The sequence below is a fragment of the Aquarana catesbeiana genome, linkage group LG01 (assembly GCF_042186555.1).
Source record: "Aquarana catesbeiana isolate 2022-GZ linkage group LG01, ASM4218655v1, whole genome shotgun sequence".
Taxonomy (NCBI): Eukaryota; Metazoa; Chordata; class Amphibia; order Anura; family Ranidae; genus Aquarana; species Aquarana catesbeiana.
Window position 1 is genome coordinate 5,251,853 of NC_133324.1, and position 17,176 is coordinate 5,269,028.

Below are 17,176 nucleotides of genomic sequence, written 5' to 3' on the forward strand. Positions count from 1 at the left end.
ACTTGTCCCCAGCACACAATGACTTCATCTATGACTTGTCCCCAGCACACTACGACTTCATCCATGACTTGTCCCCAGAACACTATGACTTCATCCATGACTTGTCCCCAGAACACTATGACTTCATCCATGACTTGTCCCCAGGACACTAATACTTAATCCTGACTTGTCCCCAGCACACTATGACTTCATCTATGACTTGTCCCCAGAACACTACGCCTTCATCCATGACTTGTCCCCAGCACATTATGACTTCATCTATGACTTGTCCCCAGAACACTATGACTTCATCCATGACTTGTCCCCAGGACAATAATACTTAACCATGACTTGTCCCCAGAACACTATGACTTCACCCATGACTTGTCCCAGCACACTATGACTTCATCTATGACTTGTCCCCAGGACACTATGACTTCATCCATGACTTGTCCCCAGCAGACTATGACTTCATCTATAACTTGTCCCCAGGACACTATGAATTCATCCATGAATTGTCCCCAGAACACTATGACTTCATCTATGACTTGTCCCCAGGACACTATAACTTCCTCCATGACTTGTCCCCAGCACACTATGACTTCATCTATAACTTGTCCCCAGGACACTATGACTTCATCCATGACTTGTCCCCAGAACACTATGACTTCATCTATGACTTGTCCCCAGAACACTATGACTTCATCTATGACTTGTCCCCAGGACACTATGACTTCATCCATGACTTGTCCCCAGCACAAAATGAGTTCATCTATAACTTGTCCCCAGGACACTATGACTTCATCTATGACTTGTCCCCAGCACACTATGACTTCACCCATGACTTGTCCCAGCACACTATGACTTCATCTATGACTTGTCCCCAGGACTCTATGACTTCATCCATGACTTGTCCCCAGAACACTAATGCCCGTACACACGGTCGGATTTTCCGATGGAAAATGTCCGATCGGAGCGTGTTGTCGGAAATTCCGACCATGTGTGGGCTCCATCGGATTTTCCGACACACAAAGTTGGAGAGCAGGAGATACAATTTTCCGACAACAAAATCCGTTGTCGGAAATTCCTATCGTGTGTACACAAATCCGACGGACAAAGTGCCACGCATGCTCAGAATAAATAAAGAGATGAAAGCTGTTGGCCACTGCCCCGTTTATAGTCCCGAAGTACGTGTTTTACGTCACCGCGTTCAGAACGATCAGATTTTCCGACAACTTTGTGTGACCGTGTGTATGCAAGACAAGTTTGAGCCAACATCCGTCGGAGAAAATCCATGGATTTTGTTGTCGGAATGTCCGAACAAAGTCCGACCGTGTGTACGCCCTACAAGACTTCATCTATGACTTGTCCCCAGAACAGTATGACTTCATCTATGACTTGTCCCCAGCACACTATGACTTCATCTATGACTTGTCCCCAGGACAGTAATACTTAAACCTGAATTGTCCCCAGCACACTATGACTTCATCCATGACTTGTCCCCAGCACACTATGACTTCATCCATGTCTTGTCCCCAGAACACTATGACTTCATCTATGACTTGTCCCCAGAACAGTATGACTTCATCTATGACTTGTCCCCAGCACACTATGACTTCATCTATGACTTGTCCCCAGGACAGTAATACTTAATCCTGACTTGTCCCCAGCACACTATGACTTCATCCATGACTTGTCCCCAGCACACTATGACTTCATCTATGACTTGTCCCCAGAACACTATGACTTCATTCATGACTTGTCCCCAGGACACTATGACTTCATCCATGACTTGTCCCCAGGACACTAATACTTAATCCTGACTTGTCCCCAGCACACTATGACTTCATCTATGACTTGTCCCCAGAACACTACGACTTCATCCATGACTTGTCCCCAGAACACTATGACTTCATCTATGACTTGTCCCCAGCACACTATGACTTCATCTATGACTTGTCCCCAGAACACTATGACTTCATCCATGACTTGTCCCCAAGACACTAATACTTAATCATGACTTGTCCCCAGAACACTATGACTTCACCCATGACTTGTCCCAGCACACTATGACTTCATCTATGACTTGTCCCCAGAACACTATGACTTCATCCATGACTTGTCCCCAGCAGACTATGACTTCATCCATGACTTGTCCCCAGCAGACTATGACTTCATCTATAACGTGTCCCCAGGACACTATGAATTCATCCATGACTTGTCCCCAGAAAACTATGACTTCATCTATGACTTGTCCCCAGGACACTGTGACTTCCTCCATGACTTGTCCCCAGCACACTATGACTTCATCTATAACTTGTCCCCAGGACACTATGACTTTATCCATGACTTGTCCCCAGAACACTATGACTTCATCTATGACTTGTCCCCAGAACACTATGACTTCATCTATGACTTGTCCCCAGGACACTATGACTTCATCCATGACTTGTCCCCAGCACACTATGACTTCATCTATAACTTGTCCCCAGGACACTATGACTTCATCCATGACTTGTCCCCACCCAGAACACTATGACTTCATCTATGATTTGTCCCCAGCACACTATGACTTCAACCATGACTTGTCCCCAGAACACTATGAAGCCATCTATGACTTGTCCCGAGGACACTAATACTATACTTAATCCTGACTTGTCCCCAGCACACTATGACTTCATCTATGACTTGTCCCCAAAACACTATGACTTCATCCATGACTTGTCCCCAGCAGACTATGACTTCATCCATGACTTGTCCCCAGCAGACTATGACTTCATCTATAACGTGTCCCCAGGACACTATGAATTCATCCATGACTTGTCCCCAGAATACTATGACTTCATCTATGACTTGTCCCCAGGACACTATGACTTCCTCCATGACTTGTCCCCAGCACACTATGACTTCATCTATAACTTGTCCCCAGGACACTATGACTTCATCCATGACTTGTCCCCAGAACACTATGACTTCATCTATGACTTGTCCCCAGAACACTATGACTTCATCTATGACTTGTCCCCAGGACACTATGACTTCATCCATGACTTGTCCCCAGCACACTATGACTTCATCTATAACTTGTCCCCAGGACACTATGACTTCATCCATGACTTGTCCCCACCCAGAACACTATGACTTCATCTATGATTTGTCCCCAGCACACTATGACTTCAACCATGATTTGTCCCCAGAACACTATGAAGCCATCTATGACTTGTCCCCAGGACACTAATACTATACTTAATCCTGACTTGTCCCCAGCACACTATGACTTCACCCATGACTTGTCCCAGCACACTATGACTTCATCTATGACTTGTCCCCAGCACACTATGACTTCATCTATGACTTGTCCCTAGCACACTATGACTTCAACCATGACTTGTCCCCAGAACACTATGACTTCATCCATGACTTGTCCCCAGGACACTAATACTTAATTATGACTTGTCTCCAGAACACTATGATTTTAACCATGACTTGTCCCAGCACACTATGACTTCATCTATGACGTGTCCCCAGGACACTATGACTTCATCCATGACTTGTCCCCAGCAGACTATGACTTCATCTATAACTTGTCCCCAGGACACTATGAATTCATCCATGACTTGTCTCCAGAACACTATGACTTCATCTATGACTTGTCCCCAGAATACTATGACTTCATCTATCACTTGTCCCCAGAACACTATGACTTCATCTATGACTTGTCCCCAGGACACTATGACTTCATCCATGATTTGTCCCCAGCACATTCATCTATAACTTGTCCCCAGGACAATAAGACTTCATCCATGACTTGTCCCCACCCAGAACACTATGACTTCATCTATGACTTGTCCCCTGCACTCTATGACTTCAACCATGACTTGTCCCCAGAACACTATGAATTCATCTATGACTTCATCCATGACTTGTCCCCAGGACACTAATACTTAATCCTGACTTGTCCCCAGCACACTATGACTTCACCCATGACTTGTCCCAGCACACTATGACTTCATCTATGACTTGTCCCCAGCACACTATGACTTCATCTATGACTTGTCCCCAGAGCACAATGAATTCATCTATGACTTGCCCCCAGGACACTGTGACTTCATCTATGACTTGTCCCCAGAACACTGTGACTTCATCTATGACTTGTCCCCAGAACACTGTGACTACATCTATGACTTGTCCCCAGAACAGTATGACTTCATCTATGACTTGTCCCCAGCACACTATGACTTCATCCATGACTTGTCCCCAGAACACTATGACTTCATCTATGACTTGTCCCCAGGGCAGTAATACTTAATCCTGACTTGTCCCCAGCACACTATGACTTCATCCATGACTTGTCCCCAGCACACTATGACTTCAACTATGACTTGTCACCAGAGCACTATGACTTCATCCATGACTTGTCCCCAGGACACTAATACTTAATCATGACTTGTCCCCAGAACACTATGACTTCACCCATGACTTGTCCCAGCACACTATGACTTCATCTATGACTTGTCCCCAGGACACTATGACTTCATCCATGACTTGTCCCCAGCAGACTATGACTTCATCTATAACTTGTCCCCAGGACACTATGAATTCATCCATGACTTGTCTCCAGAACACTATGACTTCATCTATGACTTGTGCCCAGGACACTATGACTTCCTCCATGACTTGTCCCCAGCACACTATGACTTCATCTATAACTTGTCCCCAGGACACTATGACTTCATTCATGACTTGTCCCCAGAACACTATGACTTCATCTATGACTTGTCCCCAGAACACTATGACTTCATCTATGACTTGTCCCCAGGACACTATGACTTCATCCATGACTTGTCCCCAGCACATTCATCTATAACTTGTCCCCAGGACAATATGACTTCATCCATGACTTGTCCCCAGAACACTATGACTTCATCTATGACTTGTCCCCAGCACACTATGACTTCAACCATGACTTGTCCCCAGAACACTATGAATTCATCTATGACTTGTCCCCAGGACACTAATACTATACTTAATCCTGACTTGTCCCCAGCACATTATGACTTCACCCATGACTTGTCCCAGCACACTATGACTTCATCTATGACTTGTCCCCAGCACACTATGACTTCATCTATGACTTGTCCCCAGAGCACAATGAATTCATCTATGACTTGTCCCCAGGACACTGTGACTTCATCTATGACTTGTCCCCAGAACACTGTGACTTCATCTATGACTTGTCCCCAGAACACTGTGACTTCTTCTATGACTTGTCCCCAGAACAGTATGACTTCATCTATGACTTGTCCCCAGCACACTATGACTTCATCCATGACTTGTCCCCAGAACACTATGACTTCATCTATGACTTGTCCCCAGGACAGTAATACTTAAATCCTGACTTGTCCCCAGCACACTATGACTTCATCTATGACTTGTCCCCAGCACACTATGACTTCATCTATGACTTGTCCCCAGGGTACTATGACTTCATCTATTACTTGTCCCAAGCACACTATGAATTCATCTATGACTTATCCCCAGGACACTAATACTTAATCATGACTTGTCCCCAGCACACTACGACTTCATCTATGACTTGTCCCCAGCACACTATGACTTCATCTATGACTTGTCCCCAGAACACTATGACTTCATCCATGACTTTACCCCAGAACACTATGACTTCATCTATGACTTGTCCCCAGCACACTATGACTTCATCTATGACTTGTCCCCAGAATACTATGACTTCATCTATGACTTATCCCCAGGACACTATTATTTAATCATGACTTGTCCCCAGAACACTATGACTTCACCCATGACTTGTCCCAGCACACTATGACTTCATCTATGACTTGTCCCCAGAACACTATGAATTCATCTATGACTTGTCCCCAGAACACTATGAATTCATCTATGACTTGTCCCCAGGACACTAATACTTAATCCTGACTTGTCCCCAGCACTCTATGACTTCACCAATGACTTGTCCCAGCACACTATGACTTCATCTATGACTTGTCCCCAGGACACTATGACTTCATCCATGACTTGTCCCCAGCACACTATGACTTCATCTATGACTTGTCCCCAGGAGACTATGACTTCATCCATAACTTGTCCCCAGCACACTATGACTTCATCTATGACTTGTCCCCAGCACACTATGACTTCATCTATGACTTGTCCCCAGCACACTATGACTTCATCTATGACTTGTCCCCAGGGTACTATGACTTCATCTATTACTTGTCCCCAGCACACTATGAATTCATCTATGACTTATCCCCAGGACACTAATACTTAATCATGACTTGTCCCCAGCACACTACGACTTCATCTATGACTTGTCCCCAGCACACTATGACTTCATCTATGACTTGTCCCCAGAACACTATGACTTCATCCATGACTTTACCCCAGAACACTATGACTTCATCTATGACTTGTCCCCAGAATACTATGACTTCATCTATGACTTATCCCCAGGACACTATTATTTAATCATGACTTGTCCCCAGAACACTATGACTTCACCCATGACTTGTCCCAGCACACTATGACTTCATCTATGACTTGTCCCCAGAACACTATGAATTCATCTATGACTTGTCCCCAGAACACTATGAATTCATCTATGACTTGTCCCCAGGACACTAATACTTAATCCTGACTTGTCCCCAGCACTCTATGACTTCACCAATGACTTGTCCCAGCACACTATGACTTCATCTATGACTTGTCCCCAGGACACTATGACTTCATCCATGACTTGTCCCCAGCACACTATGACTTCATCTATGACTTGTCCCCAGGAGACTATGACTTCATCCATAACTTGTCCCCAGCACACTATGACTTCATCTATGACTTGTCCCCAGGACACTATGACTTCATCTACGACTTGTCCCCAGGACACTATGACTTCATCTATGACTTGTCCCCAGGACACTATGACTTCATCTGTGACTTGTCCCCAGCACAGTATGAATTCATCTATGCCTTGTCCCCAAGACACTAATACTTAGTCATGACTTGGGCCCAGAACACTATGACTTCACCCATGACTTGTCCCAGCACACTATGACTTCATCTATGACTTGTCCCCAGGACACTATGACTTCATCCATGACTTGTCCCCACACACTATGACTTCATCTATAAGTTGTCCCCAGGACACTATGACTTCATCCATGACTTGTCCCCAGCACACTATGACTTCATCTATAACTTGTCCCCAGGACCCTAATACCTAATCATGACTTGTCCCCAGCGGACTGTGACTTCATCCATGACTTGTCCCCAGAACACTATGACTTCATCTATGACTTGTCCCCAGCACAGTATGAATTCATCTATGACTTGTCCCCAGGACTCTAATACTTAATCATGACTTGTCCCCAGAACACTATGACTTCACCCATGACTTGTCCCAACACACTATGACTTCATCTATGACTTGTCCCCAGAACACTATGACTTCATCTATGACTTGTCCCCAGCACACTATGACTTCATCTATGACTTGTCCCCAGCACACTATGAATTCATCTATGACTTGTCCCCAGGACACTAATACTTAATCATGACTTGTGCCCAGAACACTATGACTTAATCTATGACTTGTCACCAGCACACTATTGCCCCGTACACACGGTCGGATTTTCTGATGGAAAATGTGTGATAGGACCTTGTTGTCGGAAATTCCAACCGTGTGTGGGCTCCATCACACATTTTCCATCGGATTTTCCGACACACAAAGTTTGAGAGCAGGCTATAAAATTTTCCGACAACAAAATCCGTTGTCGGAAATTCCGATCGTGTGTACACAAATCCGACGGACAAAGTGCCACGCATGCTCCGAATAAATAAAGAGATGAAAGCTATTGGTCACTGCCCCGTTTATAGTCCTGATGTACGTGTTTTACGTCACCGCGTTCAGAACGATCGGATTTTCCGACAACTTTGTTTGACCGTGTGTATGCAAGATAAGTTTGAGCCAACATCCGTCGGAAAAAATCCTAGGATTTTGTTGTCGGAATGTCCGAACAAAGTCCGACCGTGTGTACGCCCTACAAGACTTCATCTATGACTTGTCCCCAGAACAGTATGACTTCATCTATGACTTGTCCCCAGCACACTATGACTTCATCTATGACTTGTCCCCAGCACACTATGACTTCATCTATGACTTGTCCCCAGCACACTATGACTTCATCTATGACTTGTCCCCAGGGTACTATGACTTCATCTATTACTTGTCCCCAGCACACTATGAATTCATCTATGACTTATCCCCAGGACACTAATACTTAATCATGACTTGTCCCCAGCACACTATGACTTCATCTATGACTTATCCCCAGGACACTAATATTTAATCATGACTTGTCCCCAGAACACTATGACTTGTCCCCAGCACACTATGACTTCATCTATGACTTGTCCCCAGGACACTAATACTTAATCCTGACTTTTCCCCAGGACAATATGACTTTTTTCAAGGCTTGTTCTATGACTTCATCCTGGATATGTCCCCAGGACACTATGACTTCATCCAAAATTTGCCCCCAGTACACTATTACTTTTTTTAATGCTTGTCCCCAGAACACTATGACTTCATCCATAACTTATCCCCAGGACACTATGACTTCATCACTGACCCCAGGATACTATGGGGTTAATTTACTAAAACAGGGGAGTGCAAAATCTGGTGCAGCTGTGCATGGCAGCCAATCAGCTTCTAACTTTAGCTAGTTCAATGAAGCTTTGACAATAAAACCTGGAAGCTGATTGGTTTCCATGCAGAGCTGCACCAGATTTTGCACTCTCCAGTTTTAGTAAATCAACCCCTCTGACTTTATCCATAACTTGTCCCCAGGACACTGTAACTGTATAATTGGCTTGTCGCCAGGACATTATGATTTTATCATTGGCTTGTCACCAGGACAGTATGGCAACTATGTCTCCAAAACAGAAAAGGTGGATCATTCATTATTTATAAAATGTCCAAAGTATGGTCACCTTTGACGAGTATACAATGACCTATCGATGAAAATCAATAGGGCCATTTCGTTACACCCCCCCCATTAACATTGAACATTGAAAGTTATGATACCAAACTGCAGAAGAGACATAAATACTCATACGTGTCAGAATTGGCACCTTTTATGATAAATATGGCAATATAGTAATCTCAACCTTTAAAAACTGCCCCTTTAATGGCAGCTGATCTATAGTACGCTCAGCCGTCCTCCCCTGTATAAGTAATAGGAGATAACTGAAAAATACTTACGGGTCCCAAAACCCAACTTGATGTCGATAATATGGGCTGGAGAGGTCAGGTCTTCTTCGAAGTTTAGGGGAACCACCTCGCTCCAGATTCGGAATGCACGCATTAATATGGAACGTTGATCGTCAATAGCTAGCCACATACTGTAGCCTTCACCCAGAAGCCTCCACTTAATTGTTGGCTTGGAAAAGGCCCCTTTTTTTTTCCCAGCTTTCAAGAGGTGACTCCGCTTTTTCCTGACATGCTGTGACAGTCGAAGGTCCAAGTTGTTTTCTTCCTGTGGAGGAGCTTGTATCTTAAGTTGGTTTGTAGAGATGGTGGAAGCTGTGGTGCTTAGATGTGGGTATTCAGCCTCATCCTTAGACATGTCATGGTTGAGTCTTTTGACACTATCTAATTTTTCTACTTCTGTGACCTTGCGGTCAGGAACCCCACAGCGGGGAGCATTCATGGCCTCTCGAGTGGCGTCATCCAACTCCCCCGTCACCCTCAGCCCCTTGGCCTCCTGGAATCTTTTTAATGCTCCAATAAATCTTGGGTTTAGTGTTGGTTCCGGACCTTGAGGAGTCTCTGGCTGGGCAGATGGTGATGACTGTCCTTCACTCAGAAGGGTGGAAATATCTGAAGGAGCAACATTCTCCTCTGAGGTGGCTGGAACTCCACGGAATGGCAAAGAGTCCCAGCGGACCGGTTCAATCCAGCCATACTTCCAGAGATAGTTCTATAGAGAAAGATTAGAAGAGAGACTGGTAACTGAGAGGACTAGGGCACATCATATACAGCACGGAGCTTCTGTATTCAACCATCTCAGCTCCAGGTTTACCCCCTTCATGGCCAGGCCATTTTTTGCCATTCAGCACTACGCTATTTTAACTGGTAATTGTCCGGTCATGCCACGCTGTACCCAAATGAAATATATACAATTTTTTTTCACACGAATAGAGTTTTCTTTTGGTGATATTTGATCACCACTGAGTTTTTTTTTTTTTTGCTATATTAATGAAAAACTGGCTACAGTATGTTAAAAAAAATATTCAATTTTTTAAAAATGTTATTTCTTTTTTTAACTTTTATTTTAATTTTCTACAGCTTATAGTCCAGGGTGCATTTGCTGCTGCAGAAGAGATCCCTCCCTAAATGGAGGGCCTGCAGGACAGCTTATAGTGTAAGGAAGTGATTCTCAACCAGGGTTCCTCTAGAGGTTGCTAGGGGTTCCTTCAGCATTGGGCAATTTCTGCCTCTCAGATAAGTTTCCACTGACACCATTGATCTTTTTAACTATCTGTAAGGAGGTAATTCTTCCCAATGACCACAAGTGTAAGGACCATTCTTCCCACTGACCATCACACTAATGTATCATGAGTTGTAGATTTCTCATTTTTAGCAGGGGTTCCCTGAGACCAGAGAACTATATCAAGGGTTCCTCTGTGTTGAATAGGTTGAGAAAGGCTGGTCCAGGGAGCGTTTGCTGCTGCAGAAGAAATCCCTCCCTAGATGGAGGGCCTGCAGGACAGCTTATAGTCCAGGGCAGGTTTGCTGAAGCAATAGAGATCCCTCCCTAAATGGAGGTCCTGCAGGACAGCTTATAGTCCAGGACAGGTTTGCTGAAGCAATAGAGATCCCTCACAAGATGGAGGGCCTGCAGGACAGCTTATAGTCCAGGAAGTGTTTGCTGCAGCAGAAGGGGTCTCCCACACGAAAGATGGTCCGCAGGACAGCGTACTTTGCTATGCCTTGTTGGGTATAAGATGGGTTAATAAAATGTATTACACAGATCATAGATGAATCGTTCTACATTTCCCACCACCTACTAGAGACCACTATGGGTATACTATGGTGGACAGAGGAAATTCCTGGTGACTGGTGGCATTTGTTTTAAATTTGACGCTTTGTGTCCCCCGGTGGGGGAAGGTGTTTACCAGTGGGGTTTTCTTTTAATGAATAAAACTGGATAACTGGATAGAATTCCAGCGGGCTCTCACACCTACATATAGAGTTACGGATAGACGGATACCTGAGCATATTCTCTTGTAAGGATGGATTCGGCTTTGTCCCTCAGCCTTGTCTGGATATCGGAGCGATCCCGGGTGTGAAAAAGCCTTTCTGAGGAGATGAGTGTTAGCTCTGTGACAAGGATGATCAGGAAAGTCCTTGGGGCTGCCATGGCAATTCTACTCCCCAGAGGCGGGGCTCCAGTTCTTTGTGGGTGGAGTTTTCAGCCTGTTTTCTGGCGGGGCTTCGTCAGAAAAGTTCTATGTTGGTAAATTACAGCTTTTTCTTCTGAATTGTTCTTTTGTTCTGCCCCTGGGCGGGCTTCGTTTTCAGGCTCTGGAAGACAGGGAAAGCATCATACATACTGGATGTGGACCTCAAATTACTAATAAACCTGCGAGGGGCCACAATAGGTGGATGAAGAAGGATTAATTCAACAATTACAAATAGTATTAAATAGATGCCTATTTCCTGTATTCACATCATTGCAAATTCAACAAAGATGAAAGAATATGTTTCCTAGATGGCTCAGTGATAGCGCTGTGTATGGAATAAATATACCACACCTGTACAATGGGGGAGGTCATGGCTTGTAGAGTGGTGACTGTGCATGGAGCACATGGAGGTCATGGCTTGTACAATGTGGATTGGCCATGGAACACATGAAGGTCATGGCCATTTCAATGATTTTTGGCCATGGAGCACATAGAGGTCATGGCTTGTACAATGTGGATTGGGCATGGAGACCATCAAGGTTATGGCTTGTACAATGTGGATTGGCCATGGATCACATGGAGGTCATGGCCAGATAAATGATTATTGGCAATGGAGCATATGGAGGTCATGGCTTGCACAATGTGGTTTGGCCATGGTTCACATGGAGGTCATAGCCAGTTTAATGATTATTGCCCATGGATCACATGGAGGTCATGGCCAGTTCGATGATATTTGGCCATGGATCACATGGAGGTCAAGGTCTGTTCAATGATTATTGGTCATGGATCACATGGAGTTCATGGCCAGTTCAATGATTATTTGCCATGGATCACATGGAGGTCATGGCCAGATCCATTATTTTTGGCCATCGAGCACATGGAGGTCATGGCCAGTTCCAATATTTTTTGGCCATCGAGCACATGGAGGTCATGGCCAGTTTAATGATTATTGGCCTTGGATCACATGGAGGTCATCATGGCCAGTTCAATGATTTTTGGCCATCGAGCACATGAAAGTCATGGCCAGTTTAATGTTTATTGGCCTTGGATCACATGGAGGTCATCATGGCCAGTTCAATGATTTTTGGCAATGGAGCACATGGAGGTCATGGCTTGCAAAATGTGGCTTGGCTATGGATTAGATGGAGGTCATGGCCAGTTCAATGATTATTGGACATGGATCACATGGAGGTCATGGCCAGTTCAATGATTATTGGACATGGATTACATGGAGGTAATGGCCAGTCCAATGATTATTGGACATGGATAACATGGAGGTCATAGCCAGTTTAATGATTTTTAGGCAAGGAGCACATGGAGGTCTGTTGTGGAAAATGTTATATTAATGTATTGTCATAAGAGTCTCCCAGTGTCTGTTCAATCGCAGCCCGCTCTAAAGAGCTGACTAGGGCAGACTGACGCTGGTTGAGACCTGTTAGGTAGTGGAAAACTTCCTGGTGTTTGGAGAGAGGTGTTTGCGGAGAGAGGACATGTCCACCAGCAAAGGGCCCCTGTGCAATGCACAGAACGATCGTCTGGTGGGGATGCGTTCGCTCTGCAAAGACATTATCGGTTTAGCGGTGGTTTGCTCTTGTCACCCCTGGTATGCCTGATCAACATGTTTGGGGTGCCATGACATACACCTGCAGATAATATCCCATGCAGGAGGAACTTTAGTCATCGTCATTTAGTTATTGTATATTGTATAATGCATCATGTCCTGTAGTTATTGGTGGTTGTTTTGTGTTCTGTTGTTAAATCCTTATATGGTCATTCACATCCTGTGAGGTCATATCCTGTGAGGCTGAGGTCATATCCTGTGAAGGAAGCGATTGGCTGTTGGGGCCAGGGCTTCCTGTTTGTGATTGCTTTTGTTGTCTTTGAATAAAGGAGGCAGACTGAGGGCTGTGGCAGGCAGTCTTGCTGAGATGAGAATGTAAGAAGCATGTGTTTTGTCTAGTTGGGTGCATGGGGCACACACCAGACGATGGATACGATCAAAAGGTGAGATGCATTTATATCATTAGATGAAATTGTTATTATTATGAGAAACAGGAGATTTGGCTGTGTGCTCTGCGTACAACCAAATTTCCATAACAGGTCATGGCTTGTACAATGATTATTGGCCATGGATCACATGGAGGTCATGGCCAGTTCAATGATTAATGGACATGGATCACGTGGAGGTCATGGCCAATTCAATGATTTTTGGGACTGGATCACATGGAGGTCATGGTCAGTTCAAAGATTTTTAGGCAAGGAGCACATGGAGGTCATGGCTTGTACAATGATTATTGGCCATGGATCACATGGAGGTCATGGCCAGTTCAATTATTAATGGACATGGATCACGTGGAGGTCATGGCCAGTTCAATGATTTTTGGGCATGGATCACATGGAGGTCATGGTCAGTTCAAAGATTTTTGGCCATGGATCACATGGAGGTCATGGCCAGTTCAATGATTAATGGACATGGATCACATGGAGGTCATGGCCAGTTCAATGATTTTTTGGCATGGATCACATGTAGGTCATGGTCAGTTCAAAGATTTTTGACCATAGAGCACATGGAGGTTATGACCAATACAATGATTTTTGGAAAATGCAGCACATGGAGGTCATGGCTTGTACAATGATTATTGGACATGGATCACGTGGAGGTCATGGCCAGTTCAAAGATTTTTGGCCATGGATCACATGGAGGTCATGGCCAGTTCAATGATTAATAGACATGGATCACATGGAGGTCATGGTCAGTTCAAAGATTTTTGGCCGAGGAACACATGGAGGTCATGACCAATACAATGATTTTTGGACATGCAGCACATGGAGGTCATGGGTTGTACAATGATTATTGGCCATGGATCACATGGAGTTCATGGCCAGTTCAATGATTATTGGCCATGGATCACATAAAGGTCATGGCCAGTTCCATTATTTTTGGCAATCAAGCACATGGAGGTCATGGTCAGTTCCAATATTTTTTGGCCATCGAGCACATGGAGGTCATGGCCAGATAATGATTATTGGCCTTGGATCACGTGGAGGTCATCATGGTGCCAGTTCAATGATTTTTGGCCATCGAGCACATGGAGGTCATGTACAGTTTAATGTTTATTGGCCTTGGATCACATGGAGGTCATCATGGCCAGTTCAATGATTTTTGGCAATGGAGCACATGGAGGTCATGGCTTGCACAATGTGGATTGGCTATGGATTAGATGGAGGACATGGACAGTTCAATGATTATTGGACATGGATCACATGGAGGTCATGGCCAGTTCAATGATTATTGGACATGGATTACATGGAGGTAATGGCCAGTTCAATGATTATTGGACATGGATTACATGGAGGTAATGGCCAGTTCAATGATTATTGGACATGGATTACATGGAGGTAATGGCCAGTTCAATGATTATTGGACATGGATTACATGGAGGTCATGGCTTTTACAATGATTTTTAGGCAAGGAGCACATGGAGGTCATGGCTTGTACAATGATTATTGGCCATGGATCACATGGAGGTCATGGCCAGTTCAATGATTAATAGGCATGGATCACGTGAAGGTCATCGCCAGTTCAATGATTTTTGGGCATGGATCACATGGAGGTCATAATCAGTTCAAAGATTTTTGGCCATGGATCACATGGAGGTCATGGCCAGTTCAATGATTAATGGACATCAATCACATTGAGGTCATGGCCAGTTCAATGACTTTTGGGCATGGATCACATGGAGGTCATGATCAATACAATGATTTTTGGACATGCAGCACAAGGAGGTCATGGCTTCTACAATAATTATTGGCCATGGTTCACATGGAGGTCATGGCCTGTGCAATGGTGATTGGCAACAGATCACATGGAGGTCATGACCAGTACAATAGTTACTAGCCAGAGATCCCATCTAAATAATTGCATGTACAATGGTAATTGGCCACATATCAAATGGAGGTCATGGCCTGTACAATGTGATACAATGATTAGATATAAAATCTCAGATAGATAGACAGACATTTCTATTGCGTAGATTCTCACCGTCTCTTCTTCAATTTCTCTTCGTAGCAGATCTAAGAGAGGAAAACATGACATACATTTAGAGGAAAAACATTACCCAACTCTCTCAATAGTCTCTGTGGTGTCTCATACCCCCAATCTTGGAGCAGTCTCTCAACTGTCTCTGTGGTGTCTCGTAGCCCCCCTCTCGGAGCAGTCTCTCACCTGTCTCTGTGGTGTCTCGTAGCCCCCCCTCTCGGAGCAGTCTCTCGCCTGTCTCTGTGGTGTCTCGTAGCCCCTCTCTCGGAGCAGTCTCTCACCTTTCTCTGTGGTGTCTTGTAGCCCTCCTCTCAGAGCAGTCTCTCACCTGTCTCTGTGGTGTCTCGTAGCCCCCCTCTCGGAGCAGACTCTCACCTGTCTCTGTGGTGTCTCGTAGCCCCCCTCTCGGAGCAGTCTCTCACCTGTCTCTGTGGTGTCTCGTAGCCCCCCTCTCGGAGCAGTCTCTCACCTGTCTCTGTGGTGTCTCATAGCCCCCCTCTTGGAGCAGTCTCTCAATAGTCTCTGTGGTGTCTCGTAGCCCCCTCTCGGAGCAGTCTCTCACCTGTCTCTGTGGAGTCTCGTAGCCCCCCTCTCAGAGCAGTCTCTCACCTGTCTCTGTGGTGTCTGGGTTCCCCCCTCTCGGAGCAGTCTCTCACCTGTCTGTGTGGTGTCTCGTAGCCCCTCTCGGAGCAGTCTCTCGCCTGTCTCTGTGGTGTCTCATAGCCCCCCTCTCGGAGCAGTCTCTCACCTGTCTCTACGGTGTCTTGTATCCCCCTCTTGGAGCAGTCTCTAGCCTGTCTCTGTGGTGTCTTGTATCCCCCTCTTGGAGCAGTGTCTCACCTGTCTCTATGGTGTCTGGTAGCCCCCCTGTCGGAGCAGTCTCTCACCTGTCTCTGTGGTGTCTCGTAGCCCCCCTCTCGGAGCTGTCTCTCACCTGTCTCTGTGGTGTCTCGTAGCCCCCCTCTCAGGCCAGTTTCTCACCCGTCTCTGTGGTGTCTCTTAGCCCCCCTCTCGGAGCAGTCTCTCACCTGTCTCTGTGGTGTCTCGTAGCCCCCCACTCGGAGCAGGCTCTCACTTGTCTCTGTGGTGTTTCGTAGCCCCCCTCTCGGAACAGTCTCTCACCTGTCTCTGTGGTGTCTGGTAGCCCCCTCTCGGAGCAGTCTCTCACCTGTCTCTGTGGTGTCTGGTAGCCCCCTCTCGGAGCAGTCTCTCACCTGTCTCTGTGGGGTCTCCTAGCACCCTTCTCGGAGCAGTCTCTCACCTGTCTCTGCGGTGTCTAGTAGCCCCCCTCTCGGAGCAGTCTCTCACCTGTCTCTGTGGTGTCTCGTAGCCCCCCTCTCAGAGCAGTCTCTCACCTGTCTCTGTGGTGTCTCGTAGCCCCCCTCTCGGAGCAGTCTCTCACCTGTCTCTGTGGTGTCTTGTAGCCCCCTCTCGGAGCAGTCTCTCACTTGTCTCTGTGGTGTCTCGTAGCCCCCCTCTCGGAGCAGTCTCTCACCTGTTTCTGTGGTGTCTCGTAGCCCCCCTCTCGGAGCAGTCTCTCACCTGTCTCTGTGGTGTCTTGTAGCCCCCTCTCGGAGCAGTCTCTCACCTGTCTCTGTGGTGTCCCCCTCTCGGAGCAGACTCTCACCTGTCTCTGTGGTGTCTCCTAGCCACCCT

At 45.7% G+C, this 17,176-nt stretch overlaps 1 protein-coding gene across 1 annotated transcript in view; it reads right to left on the reverse strand.

Annotated features, from left to right (window-relative positions):
• The window catches only part of LOC141129704 (matrix metalloproteinase-21-like), a 58,952-nt gene that overhangs the window by 16,653 nt on the left and 25,123 nt on the right, over positions 1–17,176 (reverse strand). Inside the window, exons 2-4 of the mRNA XM_073617801.1 lie at positions 15,524–15,555; positions 11,289–11,602; positions 9,278–9,995 (exon numbers count right to left, since the gene is read on the reverse strand). Of these exons, the coding sequence (XP_073473902.1) occupies positions 9,278–9,995; positions 11,289–11,438 (868 nt within the window). The 5' untranslated portion in view covers positions 11,439–11,602; positions 15,524–15,555. The remainder of the gene's footprint in view (positions 1–9,277; positions 9,996–11,288; positions 11,603–15,523; positions 15,556–17,176) is intronic.